The sequence below is a fragment of the Mustela putorius genome, unplaced genomic scaffold, assembly GCF_011764305.1.
Source record: "Mustela putorius furo isolate JIRA1106 unplaced genomic scaffold, ASM1176430v1.1 tig00000785_pilon_pilon_pilon, whole genome shotgun sequence".
NCBI lineage: Eukaryota > Metazoa > Chordata > Mammalia > Carnivora > Mustelidae > Mustela > Mustela putorius.
The window spans coordinates 11635080-11657162 of NW_025421480.1; the positions used below are offsets into that span (position 1 = coordinate 11635080).

A 22083-nucleotide genomic window follows, 5' to 3' on the forward strand; every position below is an offset into this window, starting at 1 on the left:
CCATGTTGATTTTTGTAAAATGACTTTATAGAGTATTTTCTGATACTAGCTATATTTCTCATTGACTCTGGGGAATTTCTTGCCTTTTAGGATAGGCCTGGAATTCTTGGGGCTTTTACATTGGTAATTCTAAGAAATGATACCAGTTATCCATTTAGTGCCTCTTAGTTTCAAGTCTCTTCTTTCATTTTCTGTAATGCTTTAATGGGTTGGACTCTTTAAATATTTTTCTTTTACAGTGAGTATGCTATTCAGAGTAGAGGCTGATAGAGAGGCACTGGAGGAGGGTAAGGGGCTTCTCTCCCACCTTCCAGTGTGCTATGGATTTTGTTTTTCTTTTTGGTTCTACTACATTTTTGCCAGAGGCCTCTGCCTCAGCTACACACCTAAATGTAGTCCACTGAGAAGTTTACATCCCCTCCTAGTTTGGTAGCCTCTTGACTGTGTGTACCAAGGCACCCCAGACCTAGTGGAGAGTGGGCTTCTTTTTTTTTAAAGATTTTATTTATTTATTTGTCAGAGAGAGAGCAAGCGAGAGCGAGCACAGGCAGACAGAGTAGAAGGCAGAGTCAGAGGGAGAAGCAGGCTCCCCGCAGAGCAAGGAGCCCGATGTGGGACTCGATCCCAGGACGCTGGGATCATGACCTGAGCCGAAGGCAGCTCTTAACCAACTGAGCCACCCAGGCGTCCCGAGAGTGGGCTTCTGACTCTCTGACTCCCTGAAGGTGGTTTCCTGTGCTCTGGGGACACTGTGGATTCCAGACCTCGTTGCTCTATAGGTGAGCAGGCTCCTGATGCCCTCTTTGCTTCTGCATACCTCTCTGCCAGCCTTGGCCTGCCTTTGCCCCAGAAAGTTGTGTACCCCAGTCCTGTGTTACTTTGCTTGTGAGTGGGCTCCCGGCACTGTGACTCTCTCTTGTTGCTTGCTTGCCAGTCTTGTCCTGTGTGAACTCTGGAAGGGTCTTTCTTGCTTTCCTGGCAACCATGGACCAGCTCTGGCCTAGGGAACCCAGCTAACTTCTCTCCATTCAGTGGCTACAAACAGTTCTCCCAATCCCAACTTTTGGAGAGGGGTTCCCCCTTCTAGATTATTCCTTCCTTTGGTACTTTCTTTTACCCTGGGGGTATTCTTTAGAATTAATAAGTTAACAGTTGTTTAATAGTCTTTATATTAAGCTTTCCTTGTTCAAATTACTATGTGGATTTAGTCTCTGGACTGAACCTTACTGATCCTTTCTTTGATTGAGGAAGATTTTTGGATGATTTGAAATTATTCATCCTCCACTGGCTTGTAGTTTATGTGGAACAGTGATTTCTTCTTCAGGCTGTACTCCCTGAGCTTTATACCTTTCTTTAGGATATTTGGCATGTTTCACAACGCCTTGAGATCTGGGGACAAGAAACAGATACACAATAGTATAGTAATATCAGTGGCATTTATGACAGAATGAAGTGGCCATCAAAAGCTTGTTGCTACAATTCTTTAATTTTAACAAATACTTAATATTAACAATTTATGATATATAATGATGTCTTGAAATATACGCAACGTCAAGAGGTTTCTTTGGTTCATAATTACAAAAGAAAGTATTTGTATTTCCGTAGGTGAGAAGCAGTTGAGGAATATGGACAGCAGGTCAGTAGCAGTAGAACCATTAGTTTTGAAGATAACATCACTTCATTTTGTTCCCCTACGAAGCATTAAGGGATCCACAAACCCTTGTAAATCTTTACTTCCTTTGGCCTTTGAGCTCAGACATTCCATCTAGTCACATTTCTGGTGCCTTCTGTTCATTGTTATTACCCAGTATCTATGGTTCTTTCCTTTTTTCTTTGATGCTTTTTCTTATTATAGTTGTACTTGTTTTTTGCCATTGAACTACGTACCTTTTCTGATCATGATTCTGCTGCTATTAATAGAGTCATCTTTGGTTAATACCAGTCCAGCCGTAATTATCTGGAAATTTTATAGGCATGCTTAATTCAAGAAACATTTTAAAAATAGGTACTGTGATTCAGCCTCTGTCTTCTGAGAAACTTAGCTGAAGTGAGCATTATGATTTAGACGTTCTGAAAGGGAAGTGCTTTAAGGATGTGACATCCTTACTGTCAAGTTTTTAAGTTTTGTGGCATTCTACTTTTTTTTTTTAAGATTTTTTTAAAAAAATTGAAGTATAGTTGACATATAATATGATAGGAGTTTCAGGCATACAACATAAACATTTACGTAGATTATGAAATCAATACAATGAAGCTAGTTACCGTCTGTCACCATACAAAGTTATTACAATATTATTGACTGTATTCTCTGTGTTATACTTCACATCCCTGTGACTTACTTATTTTATAACTGGAAATTTGTACCTCTTTATCCCCTTCACCCCAACCTCCCTTCCCTCTGGCAAACACCATTTTGATCTCTGTATTTATGAATCTGTTTCTGTTTTGTCTGTTCATTTGTTTTGTGTTTTAGATTCCATATATAAGTGAAATTGTACTGTTTGTCTTTCTCTGACTTATTTCACTTACCATAATACCCTCTAGGTCCATCCATGTTGTCACAAATGACCAGTTTCCATTCTTTTTTATGACTGAATGACATACCATTGTGTGTGTGTATGTGTATATGTATATGTATATATACCATGTCTTCTTTATCAGTTCATCTATTGATAGACACTTAGGTGGCTTCCGTGTCTTGGCTATTGTAAATAATATTGAAATAAACATAGGGATGCATTTATCTTTTTGAATTAGTTGTTTCATTTTCTTCAGATTAATATCTAGAAGTGGAATTTCTGGATCTTATGATAGTTATGTTTTTGATGTTTTGGAGAACCCGCATTCTCTTTTCCACAGTGACTACACCAATTTACATTTGCATCAGAAGTTGCAGGAGGATTCCCTTTTCTCTAAGTCCTCGCCAACACTTGGTATTTCTTATCTTTTTGAGCCTACCCATTTTGACAGGTGCGGGGTAATATCTCATTGTGGTTTTGGTTTGCAATTCCCTGGTAGTGAAGTTGAGCATCTTTTCATGTGTCTGTTGGCCATCTGGATGTCTTCCTTGGAAATACGCTTATTCAGATTCTCTACCCATGTTTTAATGGATTGTTTGTATTTTTTGGTTATTGAGTTGTATGATTGCTTTATCTCTTGGGATATTAATCCTAGTGACATTCTATTTTATTTATTTATTTATTGAAGATTTTATTTATTTATTTGTCAGAGAGAGAGAGTGTGCACAAACAGGTAGAGGCAGAGAGAGAAGCAGGCTCTCTGCTGAGCAGGAGCCCGATGTGGGACTTGATCCTAGGACCCTGGGACATGACCTGAGCCACAGGCAGTGGCTTAACCAACTGAGCCACCCAGGCATCCTGACATTCTATTTTAATTATGAAGATGCAAATAATTAAAATTCACCAATCTGAGGAGTTTTTTTTTTTTTTTTTTTAAAGATTCTATTTATTTATTTGACAGATCACAAGTAGGAGAGAGGCAGGCAGAGAGAGAGGTGGGGAAGCAGGCTCCCTGCTGAGCAGAGAGTCCCACATGGGGCTGGATCGAGGGCCCTGAGATCATGACCTGAGCCAAAGAGGCTTTAACGCACTAAGCCACCCAGGCACCCCAGTTTTTCTTTCTTTCTTTCTTTTTTTTAAGATTTTCTTTATTAGAGAATGTATGTGTGAGGCAGTGGGGAGAAGCAGAGGGAGGGTGAGTGAGACACATACCCCCACTGAGTGGGGAGCCCGATGTGGGACTCAGTCCCAGGACCCTGAAATCATAACCTAAGCCGAAGGCAGACGCTTAGCGAACTGAGCCACCTAGGTGCCCCCAATCTGGGGAATTTTAAGAATCATCCTTCTAAATGCACACAAAAAGGGTTCTTTTATATTCTAAAAATAAGAGACCTCCCTCATACTTAACTGTCTTTTTCTCTCCCTTTCTCTCTGAGTCCTTAACACAACTGTGTGAGTAGAGACTGCTTTATTCTTACTGATGGCTATATCTTCAACATGTAGGACCATGCCCAACATATAAATATGCACACACAAATGTGTGCACAGATATGTGCATAATGCATGAGTGTTCTTTGCAGCATTTTCAGTAGAGGAAAAAGGAACAGAAACTGAATTATCTCATTATGTATTGCACAGATATGCCATAATTTACCCAATTAATAGAATTCTTTAGCTCTTTGAAATATACTGGTGTGGTAAGATATCCAAGCTACATTTTTAAGACATGAAAACAAATGTTGTATAGCACTATGTTTAGTAAGCTCACATCTGTGTTTGAACAGACATATGTTATTATGTGAAGATACACCTACACACATTTGTATAATATATGTACCTTTTCAGGATGTAGGAGGAGAGATGGTTTTACTTTTTATTTTATACCTTCTGTACTATGGAACTTAATTGCTTCCATATATCTTTAACTTTAATATGGAGAGATACACAGCCCAGCTTCTTAAACAGGAAGCTTGTCACTGGGTGAAAAGGAGTGGCTTCTAAATTGGTTGAGATTTGTAGCTATTACTGCTCTTGCTAATGGATTATCTTCAACTTTTCTCCACATCCTTACATATTATGGAGTGAAAATTTCTTATTAATCTTGATAAGTAAGCAGTTTATCTCTCTTAGTAAATGGTACAGTCCATTTGTAATACTTGATAACTGCAGTGAACCCTGCAGGCTGCAGCTGTCCTTGTGTGGAGGGACTTGTTGGTTAAGCATCTGTCTTTTTAACGGCTCTCACATTTTTAGTATGGGAACCTCAGCAGCAAAAGCGAATCCTATTGTAGTTGATACAACCAGCAAAAATGTAGTTACTAGTCTAGCGGTATAGTAAAAAAGAACATCCCTTTTGGAATCCTGTGGCTTTAGGCCCAAATCCTCTATTCTTGATTTACTGGCAATGTGATCTTGTACGAATGAACATCTCAGTTTATTTTCTTATTGGTGAGATAGGGAAAATACCTTCCTGTCCTATGGATGACAACTCTAGTGTGTCTAGCTCAGTGCTCGACACGTACCCGCTGCCGTCAGCTATATTCTGTTGCTCAGTTACCACTAACATACCATATTCTTGTGTCTCCGAATTCAGCATTGCCCTGTTCTGCTGTGAACTTTCTTGTTAGCCTTGCAGACTTTTCAGATGTTTCCTCTCCTAGGAGGTTTTCTCTGTTTCCTTTAAGCTGAGTTCATTGTTTTCCCCTTCAGTTTTATATCTTACCAGTAGAGCACCTAACTTATTTTTTTCCAGTTTTTTTTTTTTAATGTGCAAAATTTTTAAGTTTACCAAAAAAACCCACAAAAGAATAATGTGGTAAATACTTTTATACTTTTGGCCCAAGTTCATTGATTATTAACAGTTTGCTGAATTTTTTATGACTCTCTACGTATCTCTCTTTTTCTTTCTGAACCATTTGAGAATAAGTTGCAGATATTGTGACATTTCACCCCTGTACTTCGTATTTTCCCTATAATCACAATTCCATATCACACTCAAGAAATTTAGCCTTGATACAGTAATATAAAATGTGCTATCCATATTCATATTTCCTCTTGTTCTAAAAATGTCCTTTTTAGGTTTGTTTGTTTTTGGGTATAGGATCATGCCTCTAGGTTAATCTTGAGTATTCCTTACGCATTTTTTTTTTTGTCTTTCATGACAATGACATTTTTAAAGGTGTAAGATAGTTTTGTTCACCTGTCTGCTTTCTCAGGATTAGATCATTGTTTTGTTTGTTTTGTTAGATCTGTTATCAGACTTTGCTTTCCTATGGGAAAGAGAAAAGCAGTTCCTGATAGCTAAGAAAGAACTGGCCTTGCATACCTTTTCTTTCGACCTTGGTGTTTCCTGGAGTTTGGCCTTGCATTCATGTCTATGCTATGTTGTTCTCCTGTTGAACGTAAGCAGTTGCACAGAACAGGAGTATTAGACAAGGCCACTCTGTGTCCTTGGATCAAGACAAAAACAAGACCACTTTGAAATCCTGTCTGAGCACAAAAATATGAATGTTGTTGAAGTCACAAAAATGATCAAGCATATCTTCATCTCAGCAGCTGCTGCTTCATGTAAATCACAGCCTTAGTCTCGTTTCATTCATCTTGCCTCATAATAAGATTTATTAAAATTGTAGCATCATGGAATTAGATAGAATTTGTAGAACCCATAGAATTATCCCCACTTCCTAAGAGCATCTGAACCAGGGCAAAGCCCCCATTTCTTTAAACCTTTCCCAAAAGTACCTAACACAAGCCCAGATCCCGTGAGTCCTTTCTCACACCCTCTTAGTGAAATGCTCCAGGGTGCCCAGTAGTATACATTTTGCCTGGTTGCAAGGAGCAGTAAATCCAACTTGTTCATTTAGAGGTATGTTCTTGGTGCTGTTGACTGGGAAGAATTCACACCCAGAAACCTTGGCCTCTCTTTGTTTTTACTCTGAATGAATTTTTGCTTCAGTTAAGAATCAGCATCAGGCTTTGTTCTAGCTAGTTTTCTTACTGGTCAAGGGCAGCTTTTTGTTCCATATAGCCAGTTTTTGATCATTGACATTTGCATGTTAAAAAAGTTGTAAGCTCTGGTATCTGGGTGGTATTCTACATTAAAAAAAAAAAAAAAAAAAAAAAAAAAAAAAGAATATCCCAAAGGTGGCTTAATAAATCAGAGAGAGCCTTTATTTTGAGTGATTTACCAGCTTAATTAGAATGCTTGAATTTAATTTTTTCTCCCCTAGCTTTTTATTTATTTATTTATTTATTTGACAGATCACAAGTAGGCAGAGAGGCAGGCAGAGAGAGAGGGGGAAGCAGGCTCTACGCTGAGCACAGAGCCCGATGTGGGGCTCATTCCCAGGTCCTGGGATCAGGACCTCTAAGCTGAAGGCAGAGGCTTAACCCACTGAGCCACGCAGGCGCCCTTCCCCTAGCTTTTAATAAAGCATTGCTGAGTCACTGAGGGTGGAGGCTGGCTTATATATAATATATACACATACAAATAATATAGTATATACTATGTAATACTACACAATAAATCTTCTTATGAAAAATGTTTGTATTTTCTTTTGTAAGTCAGCTATAATTTTTACTCTGTTCATGGGACAATAAACATTGACCCTGTGAATGGAAATTTAAAGTAGTGATAAAGAAGTTCCTGTTTATGATTTCTCATTGTTGCTGCTTTCGAGTGAGGTTTAGGTGCTACTAAAGGCCTAGCAAGTAGAGAATAGTGGCTACTAGGGTGTTGACTACAATTAGGATGACTGTTGAATCTTGCTACTTTTTTTTAAAATTTAAAATTAGATGGCTTTGTTTACTCTATTAAGGCTAGTAGCTATTGGATTAAAATCATCTGCTTCTGTTTCGTTTATGCTACAAATCCATTTTTTTGTTGTTATTCTGAAATATCTTAGGAACAAAGTAGTGAGCATGTTCTTTCATCTGTTTGTTCTGATGATAGGATTCAGTGTAATTGAACCTTTTACTGCAAAAGCCTTTATTTTTGATTGTACTTGCTCTATTCTGAAAAATACTTTAATCTCTCTCCACTTGTCCAAGTTTAGTAGAATGGAAATGCATAAAGATGTGTTTTATTCTCTTTAGAAGTTAATGTACTCATTGCTTAAGCATTTTAGTCTAGCTTAATAGGGAAGGGGGGTGAATCACTGATTACATTTAGGATTGAAGCTCCCAAATTAATATGTATTTGTTTTAGCTACTGAATGAGACTTTTTAGGGTGTTATTAAATATTAGTGAGTTTTCCATTAAAATTTCTCGGCAAGTAGTTAATGCATTTGAAGATAGTATCAGGTGGTTTTGTGGGTAGAAACATAGTATGATTTTTTTGTGCATTTTCTGGATTTTTGTTCTGAGGTTATATATGTTCACAAAATTATTAATACTAATTCATAGGCACTGGAATTAAATTGTGTTTAAAGGATAAACATATTGGACTATAATCATAAGTACCAGTGTATACTTAATTTCTTATTTAGACAGGAAAAGGAATAATGGACATTGGTTGTCATTTTAACCTGTTTGGCTAGTGGATTTTTCCCAAGACTGAATAACTTAGATTGTTGTCCAGAAAATTTGCTCTATAGGTGCTTGGAAGTTTGTTTCCAGATAATATTATTGATAGGTAAGCCAGCACATCATTTTAGATTATCATCAGGAGAATTGAGTTAAATTGAATTTTACATATGAACTGGGAAATAATGGAAAAACAGAACACAGAAACACCAACTAGCATAATGGTATTAGGTTTGGTTTCTTGTGATAAACCTTAAAACCAAATAAAAGTCGATTTCTTTCTCATGGCATGAGATTTGAAGGTAGCTCCAGGCAGTGCACCTCCACAGTGATCAGGAATCCAGGCTCCCGTCTTGCTGCTCGTCACTGTTAACCTCCCACGCCACAGTCCTTCCTGGAAGGGGCCAAGAAGAAAGCAGAAAAGGCTATTTCTTAAAGAGATTTTTAGGAAGCTACAATATAACTTTTGTTTATATGTTTTTGGTGAGAACGTAGTCCATGTCCACATGTAACTCTAAGGCAAGCTGGGAATGTAGTGTTTGTTTTTTTTCTCCCTCTGGGTTACCATGTCCACAGTTAGAAATTGGGGATTATTTTACTAAGGAATAAGGTGAAAACAAACCCTGGGCTAGCAACTGGCAGCTTGTTATATAGCATCAATACGGCACTGTCCTGAATGTTAGGGTTCCTCTAATTGCCTGCCTCTGGCCTGTTAACCTTTACTGGGCTCTGGGCTCTTTGATGACGCTGATAAAAGTTCCACGCTCATTCCTTAGGAAAAGGTACCTATGGACACATACATGAAATTTGGTAGGACTGTTGTCTCTGGAACCATCCATTTAGCTGAGTAGGTTGTTTATGGACCACTGTTAAAACTTTTTATTAATGAAAGATGGCTATTTTCTAAGGTAGAATGTTCCACAGTTAACACTTTTTTTTTTTTAAACCATTCATTCTTACAGTTAGGTATGAGTTAATTAGTATGCTCCGTATGTTAGACACTGTAATGACACTTGAACATTCAAAGGCATCATGATTAATTTATTAAGCGCTAACTTAATAGAACTGGGAGTCTTAAGTATATTGTTTATTTTCTCCATTTTACAAATGAAGAAATGATCTAAGGTTTCATAGGTAGTGAATGATAGAGCTAGGATTTATACCAGGTCTAACTCTAAAGCCATTTCTTTTCGTTTTTATGAAGTAAATACTTCACCATAAACACGAGACACATTGAGCTGAGAGTGTTTTGTGGTTCAGCTTCAAATTCTTGTCTTGGGTTATATAACTCGGAATCTCTTTGTGCCTCAGTTTTCTGTTAACATTTTGCAAAGCTGCTTAAAATGTTTATGGGACGATGCTCCTCTTTTGAAGCCTGGATTGCAGTCAGCATTTCGTGGCATGTGAGAAATGCCAACCAGGAATCTGCTCTAACAGGAGTACAAAATGATCATATTTTAAAATGTCTTATCAGCATTCAAATTGTATATAGCATTAAAAAAAAATTCTATGAAAACCACCTTTCATTCACCTTGTAAATCAGAGCTCCCCAGTGCTGTGCGGGCCGTCTTTTTACTCACAGGCCTGCTGTCATGTACGCTGACAGCCGCACACATAGAGTTTGGCTTCAAAGCTCTTTTGCTTCAAGCTGAGGTTTTTGACCCCACCGATATACAGATGTTCTCATAATTTCCTCTCTTCAGCTCCTTTATAAATCAAAAAGAGTGGGAAAGAGAAAATTATATGAGTAATTACAGTATTAAATTACTATGGAAAACCATTGGAGTTCTTTGGAAATCTCTTTTCAGCTTGAGTTTCAAACCAGCTTATTAAATGTTAAGTTTCTTACATGGACAGGCCTTCAAGTAGGCCTGCGCCGTTGATTTATGGTTCACACCTCTGTTTCTTGTTGTGTTGGAAACACTATTGTCTATTTTGGGGGAGAGTATGCGGATTCCGATAGTACAGACTTGACTCTAGAGGACTGTGTAGTAAAGCAGCGAGAGGCCTGCTGCTGCTTTCTGAGCTGCGAACGTAAACTCTCATAAACCTTCCTTCCTTCCTTAAGTCATCGTTCTTATTTGATTCTAGGACGATTTGATGAAACAGTTATTGAAGAGAGAAGACAATGTGCTGAAGATTTGCTACAGTTCTCTGCCAATATCCCCGCTCTTTACAACAGTAAACAACTTGAAGATTTTTTCAAGGTTTGGTAGTCTTTCTGAAATATTTTGTACTTCATTAAATATTTTTGTTTTCTAATTTATAGTAAGGTGGAATTCAAGTTGTTTTTTAACAAAGAATGTCATTTACTGTTGAATTTCATTATTCACTAAAATAAGCAGAAGTTAGTTGTGAACAGCAATGTCTTTGACATATCTTCTGTTTTTACTGTAGAAATATGTAAGATTTTTGATTCATAGATTTTAAAAAGGGATGCAAAAGGCTTAGAGATTATCTTGTTGACTCCATCAGAATTGAGGTACATTAGAAAAAAATTTAAGTATTGTGAAATTCTAGTTGTTGCCTTCACTTTTTGGGGTATCTTTCAGTGGTAGACTTTTTGGGATAGAAACCACTATAAGTTCATATTCATTTTGTTATAATTGTACTAATTTGTGTGAGAGAGAGAGCAAAAATAGTTATTGTGTAATTTTAGAGATGTAGGTTAGTACAAATCATGTGACGAGAATCATTGGATATTAGTGTTTACTGTTTCTTGACATGAAATGTTTTCATTCTGAGTTTTTTTTATCATTTTATATTATTTTATTTTTAATATTTATTTATTTATTTAAAGAGAGAGTGCCAGCAGGGGTTGGGGGAGCAAGGGAGAGGGAGAGAATCCCACAAGCCCACCCTGCACCCAGCGTGGAGCCCGACTCAGGGCTCCAACTCCTGACCCTGAGATCATGACCTGAGTTAAATCAAGAGTTGAATACTTAACCAAATCAACCACCTAGGTGCCCCAGAATGCTTTACTGTTTTAAATAATAATTTTCTAATTTATTTTGTATTGCGGTTGTGCAGGTTGTTAGTTGATATCAGTGTCTTTAATAACCACAATTTTCCTATTGCCTTTAGACTTCCAGAAAAAACCTAGGTGATTATGCTGTACTTGTTTCTTCCTTTCTTTAAACATCTACTCTCTGTATAAATGTAATTGGTAGAACGTATGAAATATATGAATAATATGTGAGTATTGGGATTTTTAATTTCCCTGATGCCAGTGGATCTACAAAAGATTATTTTTTAATGACCTACTTTAACTTACTGAAGAAAGTTGATCTTTTGAAAGATAGTATAAACTTATGACTTTACACTAACAGAAATACAAATAGTAATAGAAAAGTTTGTAGCACCAGTAATATTTCTAGTAATTGATCTCATCACTTGATATTTCATTACTGTGTAAACCAGGCTGAGATGATGAAGGTGGCTCTGCTTATGATATACTGCAGATATTTAGGATAAAAGGCCAGATCAAGTTGATACAGTATTTGCTCTTTGCTACTCTTGTTTTACAGCTCCATCTATGTGGTAAGCGGTCTATGCTTACAGAAAAGGACAGCACCTGGGTGGCTCACTTGGTTCAGCATCTGACTCTTGATTTCAGCTCAGATCATGATCTCTGAGTTTTAAAATCGAGCTTAGTGGGCTCATTGGGCTCTGTGCTCAGTGGGGAATCTGCTTGAGATGTTCTCTCTCTCTCTTTCTGCCCCTCCTCCTACTCTCACTCACACACATGCATGTGCTCTCTCTCAAATAAATCTTTAAAAAGGGGCAGCATTATTAAGCAAGAAGGATGTGGCTTTAATAGAAATTGTGAAAGGCAGTCATGCAAAATTAACACATGCCAAGGGCTAAAAAAATCAGTCTAGGCATATAGAAGTCAGATGTTAGACTTTGAACAATTTATTGATTTACTTATTTTTATTGATTTTTTTCTCTATTTGAGAGAGAGAGAGTGCACGCATGCATACAGGGTAGGTGGGAGAGGCAGAGGGAGAGGGAGAGACAGTCCTGAGCAGACTGCGCATGGCAGTGTGGAGCCTGATGTGGGGCTTGATCTGACGACCCTGAGATCAGGACCTGAGCCAAAACCAAGAGTCTGATGCTTAACTGAGTGTGCCACCCAGGCTCCACTGACTTGGAACAAGTGAAATATAAGTTACCTGTTCATTCTGTTTCTTTTGGACCTGGGAATTCCTGATTGTAACTGCTGCTGAATGAGACTTTCTAGGCTTTGTGAAATGAGAGATAGAAGAAAAGAAAGAAGACATTGGGCACTTTAAGGGAAGTCAAGTTAATCTTAGACAATATGGTAGAAATACCTTAAGTAGTATGCTGGGCAGGATAGGGACACTGATGTGGTAATATCACAATAGTGGTAGTCAGCCTCTAACTACAGATGAGAAAATAGGATCCTTGAGGGTTATTTGGCTGCAAGCAAGGAACAAAGAAGTTTACCATATTAGCTTAAATAAGAAAGGGGCTTATTTGTCTCATACGACAAGAAGTTGAGTGAGGAGGATCGGACGTGTTGGTACAGAACTCACTGACGTCATCAAAGCCTTAGGTTCCTGCTTTGGGATGTAAAAGGAAAAGGGCTGATGAGTGAATAAATGAATGAATGAATGAATGCTGGTTTTGAAAAGGTTTCCTAGAAATTCTGTCTAGAGGTAGTCCTTCTTATATCTTACCAGAACTGGGTCACAGGACTATCCTTAGCTTCAGAGAAGTCTGGGTGGGTGACTCCTAGCTTTCTAGTTCTCATTTTGGATGAAGGTATGGAGGGGAGTTTGTTAGGTAGCTAGGTCAGAGGGTGTGCTACAATATCATAGGTTAAATAGGTTTTGGGTTATTTTTGTTTGTGTGCTTCTTTGTTTTGGGGGAAACACTGATGATAGATATCATATGCAAACAGCTACCTAGCCACTTGATTGATTTTTTTTAAAGATTTTTATTTTTATTTTTTATTTTTATTATACTTTCTATTTTATTATTTTTATTTATTTACTTATTAATTATTTTTATTATATTTTAATATTTTTATTATATTTTTTATTTTTAAAGATATTTATTATTTTAATATTTTATTTATTTATTTGACAGACAGAGATCACAAGTAGGCGGAGAGGCAGGCAGAGAGAGAGAGGAAGGGAAGCAGAGAGCTCTTGCTGAGCTCTGCTCTTGCTGAGCAGAGAGCCCGATGTGGGGCTCGATCCCAAAACCCTGGGATCATGACCTGAGCCGAAGGCAGAGCTTTAATCCACTGAGCCACCCAGGTGCCCCTGATTTGATTATTTTTTTTGACATACATAAGAGTAGAAAGAGTACTATACTGAGCCTCCATTACTCATTTCTCATCTTAAAAAAATTATCATTATATTGCCTAATTTTTTTCATCTATGCATTTCGATGTGTATTCTTTGCTGGTTATGTATGTATATATTTATGTGTGTTTTTACAGTTTTATTGACATACTTTGAAATTTACATTTACATAAAATTTACATTACAATTGTAAATGTACCATTCAGTGGCTTTCAGTAAATTTATAGAGGTGTGCAACTGTCACATTTCTGTCACCTCAACAAGTTTCTCTGTGTCTGGTTGTTGGCAACCCCCTTTCCCACCCCCATCTCTGGGTAACTACCTGTTTCCTGTCTATAGATTTGCCTCTGTGGGATGTTTCAAATACATGGACTCACACATTATGTTGTTTTTTTGTTCTGGTTTCTTTCCTTTAGCATAATGATATGAGTTTCATCCATATTACATCGTATATTAGTATTCTGTTCCTTTATGTTGCTGAATCGTGTTCTCTCACAGAGATCATAGTGCGTGTTGTTATATGCACTGACAAAATGATGGACATTTGGATTGTTTTCAGTTTTTTGGCCCTTTGTCCAGTAATGCTGCCAACAAATTTTTGTGTACAAATCTATGACTAGTTACATGTTTTCATTTCTCTTGGGGTAGGTCCTGAGGAGTGGAATTGCTGGGTCTTACGATAAATTTATGTTTTTAGGGAACTGCCAAACTGTTCTTTAAGTGACTGTACTGTTTACATTCCCCAGCAATGTATGAAGTCTCTGGTTCTTACACAATTTCACCAATTGTGTGAAATTTAAATTATAGATGTTCTAGTGTGTTCTAGTTGTATCTCACTGTAGTATTAATTTCTATTTCTTAATGGCTGATGATGTTGAGCTTGTTTTCATGTGCATATTCACATAATTTGGTGAAATGTGTATTAAAATCTGTCCAGTTTTGGTTGGGTTGTCTTATTATTGAGTTGAAAGGGTCCTGAATATGTTCTGGATACAAATCCTTTATTACATATGTGTTCTGCAAATATTTTTCTCCCTGTGTGTGACTTGTCCATGTTCTTAATGGTGTCATTTGAAGTACAGAAGATTTTAGTTTTGATAAAGTCTGATTTATCAATTTTTTTCCTTTTTTTGAATTGCACTTTTTTTTTTTGGTCATATCCAAAAACTCTTAGATTAATCCAAAGTTTCCTGTGTTCTTTTCTACAAGTTTTGTTCTTACATCTAGGTCTGTGATCCATTTTTGGTTAGTTTTTGTATACAGTTCAAGTAACAGTCTAAATTCATCTTTTGGTATAGGAATATTCAATAGTCAGTCTAGCTAAAAGTTTGATATTGTTGATTTTTCTCAAAAGGCTAACCTGGCTGGGGTGCCTGGGTGGCTCACTTGGTTAAGCGTCTCACTTTGGCTGTCGGTAAGCATCTGACTTTGGCCCAGATCATGACTCAGGGTCCTGGGATAGAGCCCCACATCAAGCTCCATGCTTGGGGAGAGTCTGCTTCTTCCTCTGCCCCTCTCCCTGCTCATTCTTTCTCTCTCTCTCAGGAAGGAAGAAAGAAAGAAAACTAACCTGGTTTCATTGATTTTTCTGTATTTTCTATTTCGTTTTCCTCTATTTCATTTTATTGATTTTTATTTTAAACTTCATTTCCTTCCCTTTGTTTGCTCTGGATTTACTTTGCTGTTTATCTAATTATTTAATTCTTTAAAGTGGAAGTTTAGGTTACCGATTTAATATATTTCTTCTATCTAACATAGGCATTTACAACTATTAATTTTTCTTTTAGCACTGCTTGAACCTCATCCCACAACTTTTTATGCATTGTTTTCATTTTTATTCAGTTTAATGCATTTTAAAAATTTCTTTTGTGATTTTTCTGTGGACCCATTGGCTATTTAGAAAAATGTTCCTTAACAAATAATCCTAAAAAAGCAATCAACAGGCACTAACTCTGAAGGGGCAAAGATACTGAACTTACAAGCCCTAGTCTTCAAAGCAGCTATTTATAAATATGTTAAATAATTAAAGGAAGTCATGATTAAATAATTTTTAAAAGTATGAGGTCTATGATTTCATGAAATAGCAAATATAAAAAAATAGAAATTATAAAAAGAACCAAATGAAGCACTATTCATAAGAGCCAGAAGTGGAGATGATTCAAATGTCTATCAGTTCTTTCTCTCCCACTCCCCCTGCTTATGTTCCCTTTCTCTCTCTCTCTCCCTCTGTCAAAAAAATAAAATATTAAAAAAAAATTAAATACTTTGTTCCAATATATTCTGATTCCACATGCTGATGATTCTTGGTGTATTTTCAAAGTTCAAGCAGTTTTTGAGTTTGCCCTGGGTTTTGCTTTCCTTTGGGATCTCTTGGATTTCGTGTGTGTGTGTGTGTACGTGTGTGTATGTACATCATAGTTTGCCAGGGAATTGTAGATAGCTCGATTTCTCTCTGGTTTCTCCTGTGTGGATGGGTAGAGAGCATATTAAGAACCCATACGGCTGTGTATTTTCTATATCTCCCTGCGAAATATCTGGCTTATGCTGGTTCTTTGCTTGCCGCAGCTTCGTGTTTGCTGAGCCACTGTGTTGACACTGGGTTTGCTCACTATTACTGGTAATACTGTTTTGGGGCAGACCTTTTCTGTGCTTCATTCCAAATCGTGTCAGCCTCCTCTGCAAGTGCATCTGCTGAATTTCAAGGCTTGCCTTGCCCTTGTATAATTACCATGGCAACCCAGCTGGGATGGAAGGTGGGAGCAACCCCAGGCAAGAATGCCACAGATTCCCACAATTCTTACCTGTGGTTTTATGGTTTTTCATGGTATCCACTTCTTCATTTGTTTTATGTTTTTGGTCAATTTCCAGAGCCCTCAAATGGTTGTCCTGACAGTTTTCTCTACTTGGTGCCTTTTGGGAGGAGCATTTGTTAATCTACTTATTCCATCATACCTGAACTCTTTTACCCTCCAGCTTGACAGTTCATTAATAAAAATCTGAGATGCTGTGTAATAAGAGTTTCTGTCTACTGCATAGTGAAGAACATCAAATGGTTAATGTTTTTGGTCTAGAAATCAAAACAGCAATTAATTTAGAGATTTAATGTGGAGATTAAAATAAAATTCTGGCCTATTTTTCTACTACTTCCTTCAAATTCCTATGGAGCAGTTTTTATTACTTTGGTTAATTAAATATTTAGTCTGTATTACTTTGTATAATATCACTTGTTAAGTAATTAAAATTTCTGAGGGATTCTGAGCTAAAACATTTTTTGCATTCTTTATTCTGTTTTTATTTTATCTTGTAAACAGATCTTCTATCAGCTAATATTATTATTATTATTATTATTATTTTTAAAGATTTTATTTATTTATTTGACAGAGCGATCACAAGTAGGCAGAGAGGCAGGCAGAGAGAGAGGAGGAAGCAGGCTCCCTGCTGAGCCGAGAGCCTGATGCGGGGCTCGATCTCAGGACCCTGGGATCATGACCTGAGCCGAAAGCAGAGGCTTTAACCCACTGAGCCACCCAGGTGCCCCTATCAGCTAATATTATTAACAAATAAAAATTTATTGAGTGCTTATGTTGTTCTGAACACTTCCCATGTATGAAATATTTTAGTCCTAACAACTTATTGAGTTACAGATAATATTTCCATTTTATAGATAGGTAACTTAAAGTCACACACCTCATGGTTGAAGAGGTAGTTAATAGTTGAAAGGCACTTTCTGTTGATGAGATTATAAATCAGCTTTGTGTATTAAAATTCTCGAGAATATTCATAGGTTTTTTTAAGATTTGGTTTGAATGGCTTAGTCTGAAATAGCTACTCTTCTTTTTCAGAGAATTCAAATATAAACTGTGACTTGAGTATTTTAATAAACAAATAGAACAAAGTGGTATAAATTCTTGCCTCTAAAGAGAGGAATTGAGGGACACCTGGGTGGCTCAGTTAAGAGGCTACCGCTAGCTCAGGTTGTGATCCTAAGGTCCTGGAATCGAGTCTCCCATCGGGCTTGCTCAGTGGGGAGCCTGTTTCTCCCTGTGCCTGCCATTCCCCCTGCTTTTGCTCTCACACACACTGTCTCTGATTAAAATAATAATAATAATAGTAATAATAATAGTAGTAGTAATGAGAATAGTTTATTTTTTTTAAGATTTTATTTATTTATTCATGAGAGAAGAGAGAGAAGCAGAGGCAGAGGGAGAAGCAAGCTCCCCGGTGAGCGGAGAGCCAGATACGGGACTCGATCCCAGGACCCCAGGATTATGACCTGAGTAGAAGGCAGATGTTTAACCATCTGAGCCACCCAGGTGCCCAAGAGAGTAATTGTTTTAAAGTTTCAGTTTACTGAACACTCTGGAATACTTTTAAAGTATTAATACTTTCAAAGTCAGTAATTTGAGAGCAACATTTAAAATTTCTCCTTCTTAAAGATAAGCAGGCAGGGAGACTTTTGTTTACATAAAGAGAGTTGTTGAGTTCTTTGTGCTGAAGGAGAGAGGAAATAGGAGTCTTATGTTTCTCTTGGGTTTTGCTATCTTGGTAATAATGGTTGGGGGCTTGGAGCTATTGGTGGAAGGTAGTAGGAAAGGTGTTAAGGAGCAGGAGAACTATTCTTTCACTTATAATATTTAAGGATTACAAGCCCTCATACCTGTGATTGGAGCAGTCAATGAAAACACAGCACTAAATCACACCACCACCACTTACCTGGTTAAGTTCCATTCTCTACTTGCACATAGAGTAAGAGAAAACAGCCTTTTGAGCGTTGACTTTGCAAACCTAAATATAGAATTAAAATAATGGTCACATGGAGAAATCAATTTTATATTTATTAAAAATAATACAAATATCTTAAATTTGTTTAGTTTTACATACATTATTATGTCCAAGTGGTTTTCAAATTTAAGGTACTTCTGGAATCACTGAGGTGCTGTGTGATATATTGTAGTTTGTAATTTGATAAAATTAAATGACTTCTAATGGAGTCCCATCATTTATCAATAATTAGAAAGACCAGTCATTAAGGATATGGAGCAAAAAATAGTCTTTAGTTGGTGAGTGGTTCTTTTTTTCCTTGCATTTTTTAAATGAGTATTTTTGATAGATTTTTAAAAAAATGCCATATAACAAGCCATATGATATTATAAACACAATATTCCTTTTGAATGTTAATAGACTAAAGATAGATTTTAATAATAGATGGTTTTTTAGAGCAGTTTAGTTTACAGAAAAATTGTGCAGAAAGTATAGTGTTTTCAGGGGCACCTGGGTGGTGTAGTTGGTTAAGCTTCTGACTCATGATTTCAGCTCAGGTCATGATCTCAGGGTTGTGAGATCCAGCCTGGTGGGCTCTGTGCTCAGTGCAGAGTCTGCTTAAGTTTCGCTCTCCCTCTGCCCGTTCTGCCTGTGATCATGCACACACACTCTCTCTCAAATAAAAAAATTAAAAAAAAAAAAAAAAGGAAAGCATAGTGCTTTTCTATTCCCCTTTCTCCTTCACACATTCCAGTATTATTAACACCTTGCATTGGTGTGATACATTTGTTACAATTGATGAATCAGTAGTGATATTCTTATTTTTTTAAAACAATTATTATCTAGTTCAACAGATGCATAGTTTCTGCAATCCTTACACATAATTGAGATAATATTGTTCATTTATTACTCATTTTTAAAATACTTCCATTAACAACGAAACACAATTCCTCTCCTCTTTTTAGGGTGGAATAATTAATGATGGTTCTGAATTGATTGGCCCTGCTGAAGCTTATTCGGATTCCCTCGTTGATAGCTTTCCTGAATGTAGTACAGAAGGTAGGATATTTTGATATTTTTTCATTTCATGGTTTCGATTGCCGACTATAAATCATATTTGAATTGCAAAAGAATAGATGGCTATAGGAATTTGAGAGTATTTCACCAATTCTAAGATAATTTTTTCTTTGCATTTAGTATCACTGATACGCATGATATTGGGTTGATGATATCTTACATTTAATTGACAGCTTTTTTCTTTCTTAGTGGTATGTAAAATAATGATTTATCCTATAATCAGTGGCATATTAGATTTGATGAAATGTGGTATAATGAATGTTCAGAAGTTTTATTGTCTAGTGTTAAGAATATTTTCCTAGGGGGACCTGGGTGACTCAGTGGGTTAAGCTTCTGCCTTTGGCTAAGGTCATGATCTCAGGGTCCTGAGATCAAGTCCCGCATCTGACTCTTGGCTCAGCAGGGAGTCTGCCTACCCCCTTTCTCTGCCTGCCTCTCTGCCTACTTGTGATCTCTCTCTGTCTGTGTCAAATAAAAAATAAAATCTTTAAAAAAAAAAAAGAATATTTTACTAAAGTTTATTCAGCAGCATCCGACTTTTAGACAATTAATTTTAAGACTGGCTTTAAAAGTTTAGTCATGTTCCTAGAAAGAACAAACCTCGGGCAGTTTTAGTGTTTTCAGTATGTTTTTGTAATAACATGAATTTAAACCAAAGCAGTTTTTGAAATTTTAATCACTTTAATTCAAGAATGCTTAATCTCTTTTTATTCCTTTGTTAAGCCATCCTTGGATTTTTATGAAGATTTAAAATCTATACATTTTGGTCTTTAAATTTCTTTAGCTAGTTTTATTCCAGGGAGGATTTTGGAATTTAGAAAGAGATTTGAAGACTTGGAGGGAGAGTATTTAATATAGGTAATTAGATTTGTTTGAGGAGGCTTGAGTTTGTTTTTATATAAAAGTAAAATCATAGACTGCATATTTCGTGATCTCTTTAATGGATAACAGTTTATGGTAGAGGAGGATGCTGAATATGGGAGGTAGCCATAATCTCATTTAAGTGATGTATTTGTAGGGATATGTACTGATGTCATAGATGAACATAGATGAACATAGATACAGATTTACTGCAGTAACTTCCTATCTTAATTTGATAGGAGTAGCAAGTTCCCATTCATTGTGTAGGCTGGAGCATTTAAAATTTGGTTCTCAAGTGTCTTGTTAGTGTAGTAGGTAGCATGTCAGTCTCATAAAATTTGTTTTTCTTTTGTTGCCACCACTTGAGAAATGATTAGCTCTTCTTGTGCTTCATGGTGGCTCCCACTGACTTAAAAACGAAGTCCGTTCATTTATACCTAGTGTTTTGTGTAATGTACAGGGATCTCAGGCCCAGGGATTTTCCATTAGGTCCTCAATATCTTTGACTCTACACTGAATCAGCTAAGGTCATAGGAAAACACTGGAAAATTTCCTCTATAGTCCAAATACCTGTTCTTTTTTTTTTTTTTTTTTTTTTAAAGATTTTATTTATTTATCAGAGAAAGAGAGGGGGAGAGAGCGAGCACAGGCAGACAGAATGGCAGGCAGAGGCAGAGGGAGAAGGAGGCTCCCTGCTGAGCAAGGAGCCCGATGTGGGACTCGATCCCAGGACGCTGGGATCATGACCTGAGCCGAAGGCAGCTGCTTAACCAACTGAGCCACCCAGGCGTCCCCCAAATACCTGTTCTTTGTAACCTGTTTTGATCTGCAGGTCCTTGCCAGGCTTTGAAAAATCTAGTCCCTACTTGGGTTCCCAGGGGGATTCTGTTGTTAGAGCCGGTTTCCTTGGTAGGTAACTTTATCTGGGATAACTTGATCTGGCTATTGCCCCAGAGATACTCTTTTCCTGAGAAAGAGGGAGAGGGTATCTTCTGCCTGTAGATGTGCTGATTTGGTGACATCCAGTTGTGGGACAAATAGAAAGATTGTAGGAAAGTGTTCAGTGAGGAGTACAGTTCTTGGAAATTGTAGAACGTTTTTTTAGTTTCTCTCTTTTTGTGTTTTGTTACAGAAATCAAAGGTTGCATGATTTGGGGATGGCTATATTCTTTCGATTTCTATAATAAGCCTTTTTTATAGTAGGTGTGAGTCAGCTATGGTGGGAGATGTGTGTTTTAGGAACCTATTTCAGTGTAAGGTCATCAGGAATGGGAATGATACAGAGGTTTTTTGTGCTTTGTTATCATCTGGAAGAGAAGGGGAGGAACATTATTATTAGGAATGTGTTTTCTTGGGCTGGTGTTCTAAAATATGGGAAGCAGTTCAGGGTTAAAATGTGGCTGTGGGGGGCGCCTGGGTGGCTCAGTGGGTTAGGCCGCTGCCTTCGGCTCGGGTCATGATCTCAGGGTCCTGGGATCGAGTCCCGCATCGGGCTCTCTGCTCAGTGGGGAGCCTGCTTCCTCCTCTCTCTCTTCCTGCCTCTCTGCCTACTTGTGATCTCTCTCTGTCAAATAAATAAATAAAATCTTAAAAAAAAAATGTGGCTGTGGTAAAAACGTGGTTAAATAAGATATTACCTAAAGCTAGGATGAGTTTGTAATTTATTGTTCAAAGTGGGACACACACTTCTGAGAAGTAAAGAGGATGCTTTAATAAGTACAGTGAGACCACATGCATACACCAGGACCACCTCTGGCACACTGGGACAGATGGTGTGGGCTGCCCTACCTAAAGCAGTTGTTTCTGGATTTGCCTTTGAAGTTTTGAAAAGATGGGTTTTCCTTGGAAGGGTTTATCTTTTAGGAATATGCTTTTATGAGAGAGACTGGGGGCAAACTGGAAAAGCCTTACACTGCCAAAAAGTAATGCTGGCATTTTATCCTTTCTGTGTTTAGTTCGGTTCTCCTGCTGTATTACCATCTCTGAAACCTGCTGTGATCCATGA

At 37.2% G+C, this 22083-nt stretch overlaps 1 protein-coding gene across 11 annotated transcripts in view; it reads left to right on the forward strand.

Moving 5' to 3' along the window:
- The window catches only part of RPS6KC1 (ribosomal protein S6 kinase C1), a 173514-nt gene that overhangs the window by 21266 nt on the left and 130165 nt on the right, over positions 1-22083 (forward strand). For 10 of the 11 annotated variants that reach the window (XR_006608017.1, XR_006608018.1, XR_006608016.1 and 7 more), the window contains 2 exons: positions 10135-10250; positions 19106-19199. Coding sequence is in view for 6 of the 11 variants with exons in the window: in XM_013049201.2 (XP_012904655.1) it covers positions 10135-10250; positions 19106-19199 (210 nt within the window). In the remaining 5 variants the exon portion in view is untranslated. The remainder of the gene's footprint in view (positions 1-10134; positions 10251-19105; positions 19200-22083) is intronic. The other variant, XM_045084721.1, reaches the window with a different exon arrangement.